Source organism: Xenopus tropicalis, chromosome 9, assembly GCF_000004195.4.
Source record: "Xenopus tropicalis strain Nigerian chromosome 9, UCB_Xtro_10.0, whole genome shotgun sequence".
Taxonomy (NCBI): Eukaryota; Metazoa; Chordata; class Amphibia; order Anura; family Pipidae; genus Xenopus; species Xenopus tropicalis.
In genome coordinates this window covers 9,945,880-9,962,473 of record NC_030685.2, presented here as the reverse complement: position 1 = coordinate 9,962,473, position 16,594 = coordinate 9,945,880, and the positions used below count along the sequence as shown (strand labels likewise).

At 41.4% G+C, this 16,594-nt stretch overlaps 1 protein-coding gene across 1 annotated transcript; it reads right to left on the bottom strand.

Annotated features, from left to right (window-relative positions):
* Positions 1-119: 119 nt before the first annotated feature.
* LOC101733769 lies at positions 120-15,411 on the bottom strand. The gene is made up of 4 exons (XM_018097221.2): positions 14,931-15,411; positions 13,247-13,373; positions 13,010-13,083; positions 120-794 (listed from the first exon to the last, which is right to left on the bottom strand). Exons 1-4 carry the CDS (start codon positions 15,259-15,261, stop codon positions 472-474), a joined length of 855 nt encoding a protein of 284 aa, XP_017952710.2. The 5' UTR covers positions 15,262-15,411; the 3' UTR covers positions 120-471.
* Positions 15,412-16,594: the final 1,183 nt, after the last annotated feature.

Genomic DNA, 16,594 nt, shown 5'->3' with positions numbered 1-16,594 from the left:
TTCCGCAAGTCTTTTGAAAGATTTGTGAATATTTTGGTGAAGCGAAACGGGACAGATTCGCTCATCACTATACACTAGTGATGAGTGAATCTGTCCCTTTTTCCTTTATTGAAGTCAATGGGTGTCTATGAAGCCTTTGGAGTCTATGGGCATTTTTGCATTGGGCAACCTGGCTCATCACTAGTATAAACAGATCTGTGATGATGAAAGTTGGGCACATTGATGATTTCCATTGGGAGATCACTGTCTAGGGTGCTAGGATTCTGACAACATGAGTTTCTAAAGGGAGTGGAAAGAAAAAGCAGGGAATCGCAGTTGGGACCGTTGGCTTGGAGGCAACATGTGTGGAAAACAATCAAGACCATAGCACAATTCCTGCCAGCACCATTACAGGTCTACTTGATATAAGGAAGGAAATCTCCCAAAGCTCCAGATCAGTGTTTTGTTTGGTCAGTTGTCCACCATTTAATATTAGTTCCTTATATCTTGACTACTCGTTTGCTCCAATCTTTGAGTCACCTCTCTCTCGTGCAGAAAGTTTAGCAGAAATTTCTTGCGCTCAATCCGCTCTTTCCTTGGGTTTTTCCGATATCTCATCTGGAAGTTGACATCTTCCAGAACGCTGTAGAGAAAGTGTAGGATCTCCTTGTGGCGCCCTTGGGTTCTGCCATGATCCTCCCTTGTGTAGTTTTCTACCTTAATCACCTTTTCTACCCCCATCAGCAGGAACTCCTTCTCAGCCTGTAGGAAGTCACCAGAGGTCTTGTTGGTCAGAACCACAATTGGATAAACTCCTGTTAGAAAGAATACAGTTGGTTACTACATTGCTTCCGTGGTGAATAAAAAAGCCTAGATCCTCCCATGGGCGTCCACAGAAGGGGGCAAGAGGGGGCACTTGCCCCCCCCTGGAAAAGTAGCAAAAAAACAAAAACCTTACTCCGTTTCTGCACTTTCCCCTCAAGCCCGTTTTTGCTGTGCTCCGATTGGATCTTTCTTCTTGTGGATTCTCCAATCAGAGCACAGCTTCCTTGACAGACAGTAAAATTGACCAATCAGAGCACAGATGCACACAGGGATCGGGAGATTTTGCAAACTGGAAACAGAAATGAAGACTAAAAAGAAGCTGTAACTTTACCTAAGAACCAACTCTCAACTTTTGCTGCAGTTTTCATCCCACAGGTACTATACACAGGTACTATACCCAGGCACTATACACAGGTACTATATACACAGGCACTATACACAGGTACTATATACACAGGTACTATACCCAGGTACTATACACAGGTACTATATACACAGGCACTATACACAGGTACTATACCCAGGCACTATACACAGGTACTATACACAGGTACTATACCCAGGTACTATACCCAGGCACTATACACAGGTACTATATACACAGGTACTATATACACAGGTACTATACACAGGTACTATACCCAGGCACTATACCCAGGCACTATACCCAGGCACTATACCCAGGTACTATACACAGGTACTATATACACAGGTACTATACACCGGTACTATACCCAGGCACTATACCCAGGTACTATACCCAGGCACTATACCCAGGCACTATACCCAGGCACTATACCCAGGCACTATACCCAGGTACTATACACAGGTACTATACCCAGGCACTATACCCAGGCACTATACCCAGGCACTATACCCAGGCACTATACCCAGGTACTATACACAGGTACTATACACAGGTACTATACAGTTCTAAAGAATCACTAGCTGACATTAAATTGTTTTTTGCCTGACCTGACATCTATAATAATTTATAATCTATCCCCTACCCTAACACATGGAGGGTAAGTTAACTCTTTCCCTCTGAAAAAGCTCATTGTGTGTTTATATATTTGTTGTTGTTTTTTGCACTTACTATTTTTTTTTTTTTTTGTCATTGTTTTGTTCATTTATAGTAAGTTACAGTGGGGCCAATGTTGTGTATCAGTGCCAGTGTTATAGTGCCAGGGCCTGAATATCTGCCATCTGTACCCACTGTGTTTCACTGTATATAATGTGCTGGGTTTGTAAATACGGACTGCGTCTCACTGTATATAATGGGGAGTCAGTACCCACTGCCTTTCTTGCTATAAAACTAACATAAACACATCTAAAGGGGTGGTTCACTTTTAAGTTAACCTTTAGTATGTTATAAAATGGCCTATTCCTAGCAACTTTGCAATTGGTCTTCCTAATTAATTTTTTTGAATAATTTGCCTTTCTCTTCTGCCTCTTTCCAGAATTCCAATGGGGGCCAAAAAATATTGCTCTGTGAGGCTACAATTTTATTATTATTATAATTTTGTATTACTTATTTTTCCAAGTAGGCCCCTTAACTATTCATATTCCCATCTCTTGTTTAAACCACTACCTGGTTGCTAGGGTAAATAAGACCCTAGCAACCAGATAGCTGCTGAAATACCAAATGGAGAGCTGCTGAACAAAAAGCTAAATAACTGAAAAACCATTAAAAATAAAAGTGAATTCGAATGCGAACTACCCCTTGAAGCTAACTGATCCCAAACACAAATGTTTGCAGATCCCCTAACAGAAGTGCGCGTATGAATACTTTTACATCCTAAACATTTTAGGGTAAAAAAAAAAAGCACCCCCACCCGCACTTTTGTACAGTATCCCTGGGAGTCAGTGGGAACGGCAAGAGGTAGTTGGGAGGTTAACTTTTTACGCCAGCAGCGAATCCACTAAGTGTCACATTAGCTGTAGGTCAGTCTGTGTATGGGCCATCATTAGCCTCCCCTAGTATCATCCTGCAAAAAAAATATATATATTTATATATATATATATATTTGTCTGTTGCAGGATGATGCTAGCTTACTTGCCCCCCCTTGGAAAATTTTCTGCGGACGCCCATGGATCCTCCGTTAAGCCAACCAAACAGTAAGCTTGGGATATAACAGTGTTTCACTTTCGTACCAATTAAATATCTTAGGGTCCCTCAGAAATTAATATATGAAATAGGAAAAGAAATCTCAAAATATGTACACACACACACCACACATTCGGGTTTCCAAAATTGTTGGTTTTCTCTTTATTCTCTTTACAATATACAATGGAACAATGTGTAGGGACCCATAGGGTGAACAGTTCCCGTGACTGGAAAACCCCTAGTAGCTGGAAGCCCCAGTACTTGTATCTATTGGCCCATAAAGTTAGTGACAACTTCCTGTACACCTTCTACCTCTTGGACCTCCATCTTCTGACCCAGGTGGATGTGTCTGGGAAACCTGGTATCAACAAGCCCTAGTAAAGAGTCCTGCCCTTCTAGAGCAGTGATCCCCAACCAGTGGCTCCGGGGCAACATGTTGCTCCCCAACCCCTTGGATGTTGCTCTCAGTGCCCCCAAACCAGGCAGTTATTTTTGAATTCCTGACTTGGGGGCAAGTTTTGGTTGAATTACAAGATTTACTACCAAATAAAGCCCCCTGTAAGCTGATAGGGTGCATAGAGGCCCCTAATAGCCAATATTAGCCCTTATTTGGCTCCTCCATGAACTTTTATGGTGCTTGTGTTGCTCCCCAAGTCTTTTTCCATTTGACTGTGGCTCACGAGTAAGAAAGGTTGGGGATCCTTGTTCTAGAGAATCAGAGACCAGAAACACCATGAATGATGTAAGTCAAATATAGGACTAGCTTTGTCTTTTGTGAGTACATTCTAGGAAAATAAGATGTAGCTAGAAGAGCAGCCTTGTGCTCCACCTGAGGACTGAGAGCTGGAGATAGCTGGCCTAAACTGAAGGGACCACAGTGCTGAAGATATTCATTTTTTTTTTATCTCCTTGAACTTTTCCAATGGAGGAAATCTAAACCACTAACTGATAACCTAAAGGTGTATCATAAACCTACCAAGCATTTTCACAGTGGTGCAAGGTTTAAGCTCTACCTTGAATATATCTGTCTACATTTCTTTTATGTCAAAGATTTGCTGTTTTGTTTCATGCTTAGGAAACTTAAGCAAAGAGGTGTAGTTGGCAACATGCTCACCACCTCTCCACTTAGTGAGGGATCAGTTGAGAAGAGGAGTCCAAGGTGATTGATGCTCTACCATCCTATGCTAGACATTTACATTTACCGTGTACAACAGCTACAGATATGTATGAACATGGAAACGTATGGAGGAATGTAAACAAACAGAACTCACTGATAGAAAATATGTAGTAGGGAACTAACTGGCTGAACAGGTTTAAAAGAAGATAAATAGCAATGTTTATGTTAAGCTTTGTTGCAACTGAGTAGTGTTAAACATGCCGTGTATAAGACTTTCACTTATATAAGGCAATAAATGCTAAAGGAACACAAGTCATGGCTTATTATATATATATATATATATATATAATATACAGTCTGGTCATTTCCCTATGGGACCAAATTGTATATTATATCCTTATAAACGGAGCTTAGTGATGTCATTTCTGTCATATGACTCACTAAAAGTTGTATATTATAATAAATAAAGTCCCCCATGTTGTAAAATATAGGGATATTATAAGTCCCAGAGGAGTTCCTTATAATATATAGTGAATAAAGTGCCCCCTATTGTAACATATAGGGATATTATAAGCCCCCGAGGAGTTCCTTATAATATATAGTGAATAAAGTGCCCCGTATTGTAACATATAGGGATATTATAAGTCCCCGAGGAGTTCCTTATAATATATAGTGAATAAAGTGCCCCCTATTGTAACATATAGGGATATTATAAGTCCCAGAGGAGTTCCTTATAATATATAGTGAATAAAGTGCCCCCTATTGTAACATATAGGGATATTATAAGTCCCCGAGGAGTTCCTTATAATATATAGTGAATAAAGTGCCCCCTATTGTAACATATAGGGATATTATAAGCCCCCGAGGGGTTCCTTATAACATATAGTGAATAAAGTGCCCCCTATTGTAACATATAGGGATATTATAAGTCCCAGAGGAGTTCCTTATAATATATAGTGAATAAAGTGCCCCCTATTGTAACATATAGGGATATTATAAGCCCCCGAGGAGTTCCTTATAATATATAGTGAATAAAGTGCCCCGTATTGTAACATATAGGGATATTATAAGTCCCCGAGGAGTTCCTTATAATATATAGTGAATAAAGTGCCCCCTATTGTAACATATAGGGATATTATAAGTCCCAGAGGAGTTCCTTATAATATATAGTGAATAAAGTGCCCCCTATTGTAACATATAGGGATATTATAAGTCCCCGAGGAGTTCCTTATAATATATAGTGAATAAAGTGCCCCCTATTGTAACATATAGGGATATTATAAGCCCCCGAGGGGTTCCTTATAACATATAGTGAATAAAGTGCCCCCTATTGTAACATATAGGGATATTATAAGTCCCAGAGGAGTTCCTTATAATATATAGTGAATAAAGTGCCCCCTATTGTAACATATAGGGATATTATAAGTCCCCGAGGAGTTCCTTATAATATATAGTGAATAAAGTGACCCTATTGTAACATATAGGGATATTATAAGTCCCCGAGGAGATCCTTATAATATATAGTGAATAAAGTGCCCCCTATTGTAACATATAGGGATATTATAAGTCACAGAAGAGTTCCTTATAATATATAGTGAATAAAGTACCCCCTATTGTAACATATAGGGATATTATAAGTCCCCGAGGAGTTCCTTATAATATATAGTGAATAAAGTAACCCCCTATTGTAACATATAGGGATATTATAAGCCCCCGAGGAGTTCCTTATAATATATAGTAAATAAAGTACCCCCTATTGTAACATATAGGGATATTATAAGCCCCCGAGGAGTTCCTTATAATATATAGTGAATAAAGTACCCCCTATTGTAACATATGGGGATATTATAAGTCCCAGAGGAGTTCCTTATAATATATAGTGAATAAAGTACCCCCTATTAGTGATGAGCGAATTTGTCCCGTTTCGCTTCGCCGAATTTTTCGCGAAACGGCGAAAAAATTCACGAAACGGCGACAAATTCGCGAAACTAATCTGTCGTGCGGCGTAATTTTGTTTTCGTCGCGCGGCGTAAATTTTGTCGCGGCGTCATTTCTCGGCGTAATTTCTGCGCGCGGCGAAATAAGTTGTGCGCCCTAGTTTTCCGTCGCGGCGCGAAAATCGGCGCACACGTCAAAAATTGCCTGCACGCGACTAAAATTGGTCGTTCGCGGCAAAAATTACTCGCGCGCAACAAAATTTGGCCGCGCTCGGCAAGAAAAACCGCGCCACAAAGATTTTTTTGTTGTCGTGCGACAAAATTCTGCCGCACGGCGAAACGAGCCGCACTGCGAATCGTGAAAGTTCGCCGCGAATCTAACACTGGCGCATTTTTTCGCTCATCCCTACCACCTATTGTAACATATAGGGATATTATAAGTCCCCGAGGAGTTCCTTATAATATATAGTGAATAAAGTGACCCTATTGTAACATATAGGGATATTATAAGTCCCAGAGGGGTTCCTTATAATATATAGTGAATAAAGTACCCCCTATTGTAACATATAGGGATATTATAAGTCCCCGAGGAGTTCCTTATAATATATAGTGAATAAAGTACCCCCTATTGTAACATATAGGGATATTATAAGTCCCCGAGGAGTTCCTTATAATATATAGTGAATAAAGTGACCCTATTGTAACATATAGGGATATTATAAGTCCCAGAGGGGTTCCTTATAATATATAGTGAATAAAGTACCCCCTATTGTAACATATAGGGATATTATAAGTCCCCGAGGAGTTCCATATAATATATAGTATATAAAGTACCCCCTATTGTAACATATAGGGATATTATAAGTCCCCGAGGAGTTCCTTATAATATATAGTGAATAAAGTGACCCTATTGTAACATATAGGGATATTATAAGTCCCAGAGGGGTTCCTTATAATATATAGTGAATAAAGTACCCCCTATTGTAACATATAGGGATATTATAAGTCCCCGAGGAGTTCCTTATAATATATAGTGAATAAAGTGCCCCCTATTGTAACATATAGGGATATTATAAGTCCCCGAGGAGTTCCTTATAATATATAGTGAATAAAGTGCCCCCTATTGTAACATATAGGGATATTATAAGTCCCCGAGGAGTTCCTTATAATATATAGTGAATAAAGTACCCCCTATTGTAACATATAGGGATATTATAAGCCCCCGAGGAGTTCCTTATAATATATAGTGAATAAAGTGCCCCCTATTGTAACATATAGGGATATTATAAGCCCCAGAGGAGTTCCTTATAATATATAGTGAATAAAGTACCCCCTATTGTAACATATAGGGATATTATAAGTCACAGAGGAGTTCCTTATAATATATAGTGAATAAAGTACCCCCTATTGTAACATATAGGGATATTATAAGCCCCGAGGAGTTCCTTATAATATATAGTGAATAAAGTACCCCCTATTGTAACAAATAGGGATATTATAAGCCCCCGAGGAGTTCCTTATAATATATAGTGAATAAAGTACCCCCTATTGTAACAAATAGGGATATTATAAGCCCCAGAGGAGTTCCTTATAATATATAGTGAATAAAGTGCCCCCTATTGTAACATATAGGGATATTATAAGCCCCCGAGGAGTTCCTTATAATATATAGTGAATAAAGTGCCCCCTATTGTAACATATAGGGATATTATAAGTCCCCGAGGAGTTCCTTATAATATATAGTGAATAAAGTGCCCCCTATTGTAACATATAGGGATATAATAAGTCCCCGAGGAGTTCCTTATAATATATAGTGAATAAAGTACCCCCTATTGTAACATATAGGGATATAATAAGTCCCCGAGGAGTTCCTTATAATATATAGTGAATAAAGTACCCCCTATTGTAACATATAGGGATATTATAAGCCCCCGAGGAGTTCCTTATAATATATAGTGAATAAAGTGCCCCCTATTGTAACATATAGGGATATTATAAGTCCCCGAGGGGTTCCTTATAATATATAGTGAATAAAGTACCCCTATTGTAACATATAGGGATATTATAAGTCCCAGAGGAGTTCCTTATAATATATAGTGAATAAAGTACCCCCTATTGTAACATATAGGGATATTATAAGCCCCCGAGGAGTTCCTTATAATATATAGTGCAGTGCTGTCCAACTTCTGTTGTACTGACTGAGGGCCGGAATTTTTTCGACCTGCGTGGTGGAGGGCCGATAATGGAAGCCAGTTTTGACCACTCCCCTTTTTGAAACCGCACCCACTTGAAACCACACCCATGTTATCACATGACCATACCCATATTAATGGTTGTAGTACAGCAAAAACCTGCCATACTCTGCCTGCCTGTGTGCCATACCATACTTGGCCTGTGTGTTCCATACTCTGCCTGCCCTACCCTGCCTGTGTGTTCCATACTCTGCCTTCCCTACCCTGCCTGCGTGTGCCATACTTTCACTGTGTTTGCCATTCTTGGCTGGTTTGTGCCATACTCTGCCTGTGTGTGCCATACTCTGCCTGTGTGTGCCATTCTCTGCCTTCCCTACCCTGCCTGTGTGTGCCATACTCTGCCTGTGTGTGCCATACTCTGCCTTCCCTACCCTGCCTGTGTGTGCCATACTCTGCCTTCCCTACCCTGCCTGTGTGTTCCATACTCTGCCTTCCCTACCCTGCCTGCGTGTGCCATACTTTCACTGTGTTTGCCATTCTTGGCTGGTTTGTGCCATACTCTGCCTGTGTGTGCCATACTCTGCCTGTGTGTGCCATTCTCTGCCTTCCCTACCCTGCCTGTGTGTGCCATACTCTGCCTGTGTGTGCCATACTCTGCCTTCCCTACCCTGCCTGTGTGTGCCATACTCTGCCTTCCCTACCCTGCCTGTGTGTGCCATACTCTGCCTGAGTGTGCCATACTTTCACTGTGTTTGCCATTCTTGGCTGGTTTGTGCCATACTTGGCCTGTGTGTGCTATACTCTGCCTGTGTGTGCCATACTCTGCCTTCCCTACCCTGCCTGTGTGTGCCATACTCTGCCTGTGTGTGCCATACTCTGCCTTCCCTACCCTGCCTGTGTGTGCCATACTCTGCCTTCCCTACCCTGCCTGTGTGTGCCATACTCTGCCTGTGTGTGCCATACTCTGCCTTCCCTACCCTGCCTGTGTGTGCCATACTCTGCTTGCCCTATGATGCCTGTGTGTATGGCACACACATGCAGCCTACAGTGACACAATGCTGGCACTGCTCCTACAGTCTGCACAATAACTATATATTAAAAAAACTTTTTAATTGCAGTACCACCTCAGTATATGTTCTTTTTGTAGTGTGCAGGGATTATTTGTGGGTTTCTACTGCTCCTGAGGTGTGAACAGGGGAACAATGTGGGTGATTACAGCCTGAGCCTGAGGTGTGAACACTGCAGGGGGTGAACAATGCAGAAACTAAAAGGTGTGAAAAACACAGGGGATTACATATTTAAACAATACAGCCTGATTACAGCCTGAATCTGAGGTGAGAACCATGCAGGGGGGGGGAAGTTAATCACAGTACTGATACCATTTAAAGCTTACACAAGAGTAAGCCATCAAAGCAGCCAGACAGGTGGGGGGCCACACAGAGGGGGGTCGCAAGTTGGACAGCACTGATATAGTGAATAAAGTGCCCCCTATTGTAACATATAGGGATATTATAAGTCCCCGAGGAGTTCCTTATAATATATAGTGAATAAAGTGCCCCCTATTGTAACATATAGGGATATTATAAGCCCCCGAGGAGTTCCTTATAATATATAGTGAATAAAGTGCCCCCTATTGTAACATATAGGGATATTATAAGTCCCCAAGGAGTTCCTTATAATATATAGTGAATAAAGTACCCCCTATTGTAACATATAGGGATATTATAAGTCACAGAGGAGTTCCTTATAATATATAGTGAATAAAGTACCCCCTATTGTAACATATAGGGATATTATAAGCCCCCGAGGAGTTCCTTATAATATATAGTGAATAAAGTACCCCCTATTGTAACAAATAGGGATATTATAAGCCCCCGAGGAGTTCCTTATAATATATAGTGAATAAAGTACCCCCTATTGTAACAAATAGGGATATTATAAGCCCCAGAGGAGTTCCTTATAATATATAGTGAATAAAGTGCCCCCTATTGTAACATATAGGGATATTATAAGCCCCCGAGGAGTTCCTTATAATATATAGTGAATAAAGTGCCCCCTATTGTAACATATAGGGATATTATAAGTCCCCGAGGAGTTCCTTATAATATATAGTGAATAAAGTGCCCCCTATTGTAACATATAGGGATATAATAAGTCCCCGAGGAGTTCCTTATAATATATAGTGAATAAAGTACCCCCTATTGTAACATATAGGGATATAATAAGTCCCCGAGGAGTTCCTTATAATATATAGTGAATAAAGTACCCCCTATTGTAACATATAGGGATATTATAAGCCCCCGAGGAGTTCCTTATAATATATAGTGAATAAAGTGCCCCCTATTGTAACATATAGGGATATTATAAGTCCCCGAGGGGTTCCTTATAATATATAGTGAATAAAGTACCCCCTATTGTAACATATAGGGATATTATAAGTCACAGAGGAGTTCCTTATAATATATAGTGAATAAAGTGCCCCCTATTGTAACATATAGGGATATTATAAGTCCCAGAGGAGTTCCTTATAATATATAGTGAATAAAGTACCCCCTATTGTAACATATAGGGATATTATAAGTCCCAGAGGAGTTCCTTATAATATATAGTGAATAAAGTACCCCCTATTGTAACATATAGGGATATTATAAGCCCCCGAGGAGTTCCTTATAATATATAGTGCAGTGCTGTCCAACTTCTGTTGTACTGACTGAGGGCCGGAATTTTTTCGACCTGCGTGGTGGAGGGCCGATAATGGAAGCCAGTTTTGACCACTCCCCTTTTTGAAACCGCACCCACTTGAAACCACACCCATGTTATCACATGACCATACCCATATTAATGGTTGTAGTACAGCAAAAACCTGCCATACTCTGCCTGCCTGTGTGCCATACCATACTTGGCCTGTGTGTTCCATACTCTGCCTGCCCTACCCTGCCTGTGTGTTCCATACTCTGCCTTCCCTACCCTGCCTGCGTGTGCCATACTTTCACTGTGTTTGCCATTCTTGGCTGGTTTGTGCCATACTCTGCCTGTGTGTGCCATACTCTGCCTGTGTGTGCCATTCTCTGCCTTCCCTACCCTGCCTGTGTGTGCCATACTCTGCCTGTGTGTGCCATACTCTGCCTTCCCTACCCTGCCTGTGTGTGCCATACTCTGCCTTCCCTACCCTGCCTGTGTGTTCCATACTCTGCCTTCCCTACCCTGCCTGCGTGTGCCATACTTTCACTGTGTTTGCCATTCTTGGCTGGTTTGTGCCATACTCTGCCTGTGTGTGCCATACTCTGCCTGTGTGTGCCATTCTCTGCCTTCCCTACCCTGCCTGTGTGTGCCATACTCTGCCTGTGTGTGCCATACTCTGCCTTCCCTACCCTGCCTGTGTGTGCCATACTCTGCCTTCCCTACCCTGCCTGTGTGTGCCATACTCTGCCTGAGTGTGCCATACTTTCACTGTGTTTGCCATTCTTGGCTGGTTTGTGCCATACTTGGCCTGTGTGTGCTATACTCTGCCTGTGTGTGCCATACTCTGCCTTCCCTACCCTGCCTGTGTGTGCCATACTCTGCCTGTGTGTGCCATACTCTGCCTTCCCTACCCTGCCTGTGTGTGCCATACTCTGCCTTCCCTACCCTGCCTGTGTGTGCCATACTCTGCCTGTGTGTGCCATACTCTGCCTTCCCTACCCTGCCTGTGTGTGCCATACTCTGCTTGCCCTATGATGCCTGTGTGTATGGCACACACATGCAGCCTACAGTGACACAATGCTGGCACTGCTCCTACAGTCTGCACAATAACTATATATTAAAAAAACTTTTTAATTGCAGTACCACCTCAGTATATGTTCTTTTTGTAGTGTGCAGGGATTATTTGTGGGTTTCTACTGCTCCTGAGGTGTGAACAGGGGAACAATGTGGGTGATTACAGCCTGAGCCTGAGGTGTGAACACTGCAGGGGGTGAACAATGCAGAAACTAAAAGGTGTGAAAAACACAGGGGATTACATATTTAAACAATACAGCCTGATTACAGCCTGAATCTGAGGTGAGAACCATGCAGGGGGGGGGGAAGTTAATCACAGTACTGATACCATTTAAAGCTTACACAAGAGTAAGCCATCAAAGCAGCCAGACAGGTGGGGGGCCACACAGAGGGGGGTCGCAAGTTGGACAGCACTGATATAGTGAATAAAGTGCCCCCTATTGTAACATATAGGGATATTATAAGTCCCCGAGGAGTTCCTTATAATATATAGTGAATAAAGTGCCCCCTATTGTAACATATAGGGATATTATAAGCCCCCGAGGAGTTCCTTATAATATATAGTGAATAAAGTGCCCCCTATTGTAACATATAGGGATATTATAAGTCCCCAAGGAGTTCCTTATAATATATAGTGAATAAAGTACCCCCTATTGTAACATATAGGGATATTATAAGTCCCCAAGGAGTTCCATATAATATATAGTGAATAAAGTGCCCCCTATTGTAACATATAGGGATATTATAAGTCCCCAAGGAGTTCCTTATAATATATAGTGAATAAAGTACCCCCTATTGTAACATATAGGGATATTATAAGTCCCCGAGGAGTTCCTTATAATATATAGTGAATAAAGTACCCCCTATTGTAACATATAGGGATATTATAAGTCCTCGAGGAGTTCCTTATAATATATAGTGAATAAAGTGCCCCCTACTGTACTTTTATATGATCATGGAACTCCTCAGTGACTTCTAGTATCCCTATATTTTACAATAGGGGGCACTTTATATATTATATACATTATGTCATTGGCTCCATGATCAGAAATAATTTTCACGATATCCTGCACTAACTCTCCTGTTGGAAACCCACCTGTCATTTTCCGACAGTTGTCAATGAACTCTTTAGTCTCTTTCTTCTCCCCTTCAGCGAGTCCCTTTTTAACGCTGCAAACAGATACAATAAGAAGGTTACACATGGTATATAAAGCATAGGAATGTGTATTTCTAGCCTGTAAAATAAGACAGAGACGAGTGAACAAGTGTGAGATATGGAAGACAATAACCAAGATTATATACTGAAATATTTTATATAGCTGAATATATTTACCTGTAAACAAACACGGGAATAGTAAAGTCTGTGAAATTAGGATCCATTTCTGAGTCCTCCAATCTGTTTATCATTTGTATATAGTTATTTGTCCATTCAACTCTCTGATTCAGAGGGATAAAGTTACCTACAGACAGGGAACAGTTTTATTCATAGGCTTGCTATGATCATTCATAGGGAAGTCTAACAGTGTATTGTACCTACTCCTGTACTGTGTGAGCAACCGGCAATCCCCAAGGAGAATTCTAAGTATCACTCATGTATTATAAGGGATAATGTACCCCCTACTGTAAATGATAAGGATATTAGCAGTCACTGAGGGGTTCTGTGCCCATATAAAGGCACAAGGCTGCAGGCTGAGTTATACAGGGAACTCTGAGTATCACTCATGTATTATAAGGGATAATGTACCCCCTACTGTAAATGATAAGGATATTAGCAGTCACTGAGGGGTTCTGTGCCCATATAAAGGCACTAGGCTGCAGGCTGAGTTATACAGGGAACTCTGAGTATCACTCATGTATTATAAGGGATAATGTACCCCCTACTGTAAATGATAAGGATATTAGCAGTCACTGAGGGGTTCTGTGCCCATATAAAGGCACAAGGCTGCAGGCTGAGTTATACAGGGAACTCTGAGTATCACTCATGTATTATAAGGGATAATGTACCCCCTACTGTAAATGATAAGGATATTAGCAGTCACTGAGGGGTTCTGTGCCCATATAAAGGCACAAGGCTGCAGGCTGAGTTATACAGGGAACTCTGAGTATCACTCATGTATTATAAGGGATAATGTACCCCCTACTGTAAATGATAAGGATATTAGCAGTCACTGAGGGGTTCTGTGCCCATATAAAGGCACAAGGCTGCAGGCTGAGTTATACAGGGAACTCTGAGTATCACTCATGTATTATAAGGGATAATGTACCCCCTACTGTAAATGATAAGGATATTAGCAGTCACTGAGGGGTTCTGTGCCCATATAAAGGCACTAGGCTGCAGGCTGAGTTATACAGGGAACTCTGAGTATCACTCATGTATTATAAGGGATAATGTACCCCCTACTGTAAATGATAAGGATATTAGCAGTCACTGAGGGGTTCTGTGCCCATATAAAGGCACAAGGCTGCAGGCTGAGTTATACAGGGAACTCTGAGTATCACTCATGTATTATAAGGGATAATGTACCCCCTACTGTAAATGATAAGGATATTAGCAGTCACTGAGGGGTTCTGTGCCCATATAAAGGCACAAGGCTGCAGGCTGAGTTATACAGGGAACTCTGAGTATCACTCATGTATTATAAGGGATAATGTACCCCCTACTGTAAATGATAAGGATATTAGCAGTCACTGAGGGGTTCTGTGCCCATATAAAGGCACAAGGCTGCAGGCTGAGTTATACAGGGAACTCTGAGTATCACTCATGTATTATAAGGGATAATGTACCCCCTACTGTAAATGATAAGGATATTAGCAGTCACTGAGGGGTTCTGTGCCCATATAAAGGCACAAGGCTGCAGGCTGAGTTATACAGGGAACTCTGAGTATCACTCATGTATTATAAGGGATAATGTACCCCCTACTGTAAATAATAAGGATATTAGAAATGACTGAGGTGTAAAGATATTATGCTATGCAATATAATACAACCATTTTCAGTTCTATCAAATGCCACTTACCCAGCTGGGCGTAAATTTCTCCCGTCTCATACGCGTTGAACGTAGCGCACCCCCTGTTATCCACAATGGTGATGGTGTCGGTGAGGGGGTAGGCTGTTCTGCTGTAAGTGACGCTCTTATGGGAAGCCGATGCTTTGGCATAAATGTGATATTCCCCATCATCTAATACGTACTTGCATGAGTTGATGAGGGAGGACTTGCCATGGCCCATATACCCAAACAGCTGTAGGAGGACTCGGTTATAGCCCTGGCTCCCAAGAGCGCAGTTATCAAGGCTGAAGCGCCGGATATAGTCCCTCACATGATCCGCGGGTCTCTCATATCCAGCCATCTCTGTTCCTCTGTCTCTGAGCTGCAAAGTAAAGTCGGCAGAAAGAAGTAAAAGTGAAAGTACTTACCTCGCTGTGCTATCTCACTTCTCAGGAATTGTCATGTAAAAATGTGTTCCAGGGCGTGTCATGTGACTGTGGCCGGGCAAGTCCAACGTACAAGGGTTTCCATATGTATCGCCCTCGCTCTAGTCTTCCCCTTCCTCATACAGATTATGATATGACAGACTTAATTAAAGATGCAAGAGAAGTGGCCAATGAGAATGCTGATTCCCAGCACTGTGTCAGGCCCCTTGCTGGTACCTTACATATAGAGATAATGATGTCATTTTCCCGTCATTATATGGCACAGGAATCAGACATGGGGATAAAGGGACAGACTTGTTCAGTGCTGGGAAACTGTGCTTATTGCTCCCAACTCCAATTGCAGGAACAGAGAACAGGGAGCCGGATTTATACAGATCAGCTGGGATTCTCATTGGAGGATTCTTTTGCATTTCAATGCTGCCAATGCGGGCCCTAGAGAGCTGGGAAAGTTTTATTGTGCAATATTGCTTTAAGAATACAGCCCTGATGTTGCTGGACTACAGCTCCCAGCATGCCTCACCCTCCATTATATGTTACATTATTCTGGGATTTGTAGTCCGGCAACTGCTGAGTAACGTTTGGTTGAGCCGCGCTGTGCAGCAGGGTTTAGTGCCCCTTTAAAGAGGTGGGGGGCTGTTGAGTACAGTTGCAATACTACAGAATGGTGGAATCTCATTGGTCAGACTGAGATGTGATTTTAATGTAACCAGATAGCAGCTTGAAGATTGAAAAATCTCTCAGTATATGTTATATCCTTTCAGTAATTGCCTTGACAGTAATTGTCTAATACTATGAAATGGCATAATCTGGAATGATTTGTGGAGTGTAAAAAAACATATGGGGCTTCAAAATAGGAGGGGCTATTGAATGTGGGTGGGGCCCAAGTTTTATTGAACCAAAAGACCTGTTGATGTACTTGTTAGAGGATGGTTCCTGAGATTTTTTGTTGCATTTGGCCATACAGTGTCCAAACAGAAAACAAACTTTCTTCAATATATATATATAAGATGAGTTTGCCTAGCAGCACTCTACTACTTTGATTTAAAGGGAAACTACACCCCCAGAATGAATACGTAACCAACAGACAGTTTATATTATGTTAAGTGACCTATTAAAGAATCTCCCCAAACTGGAATATATATATCAGTAAATATTGCCCTTTTACATCCTTTCCCTTGAGCCGCCATTTAGTGATGGGCTGTGTGCTCCCTCAAAGATCAGCTGACAGGAAGTGATGCAGCTCTAACT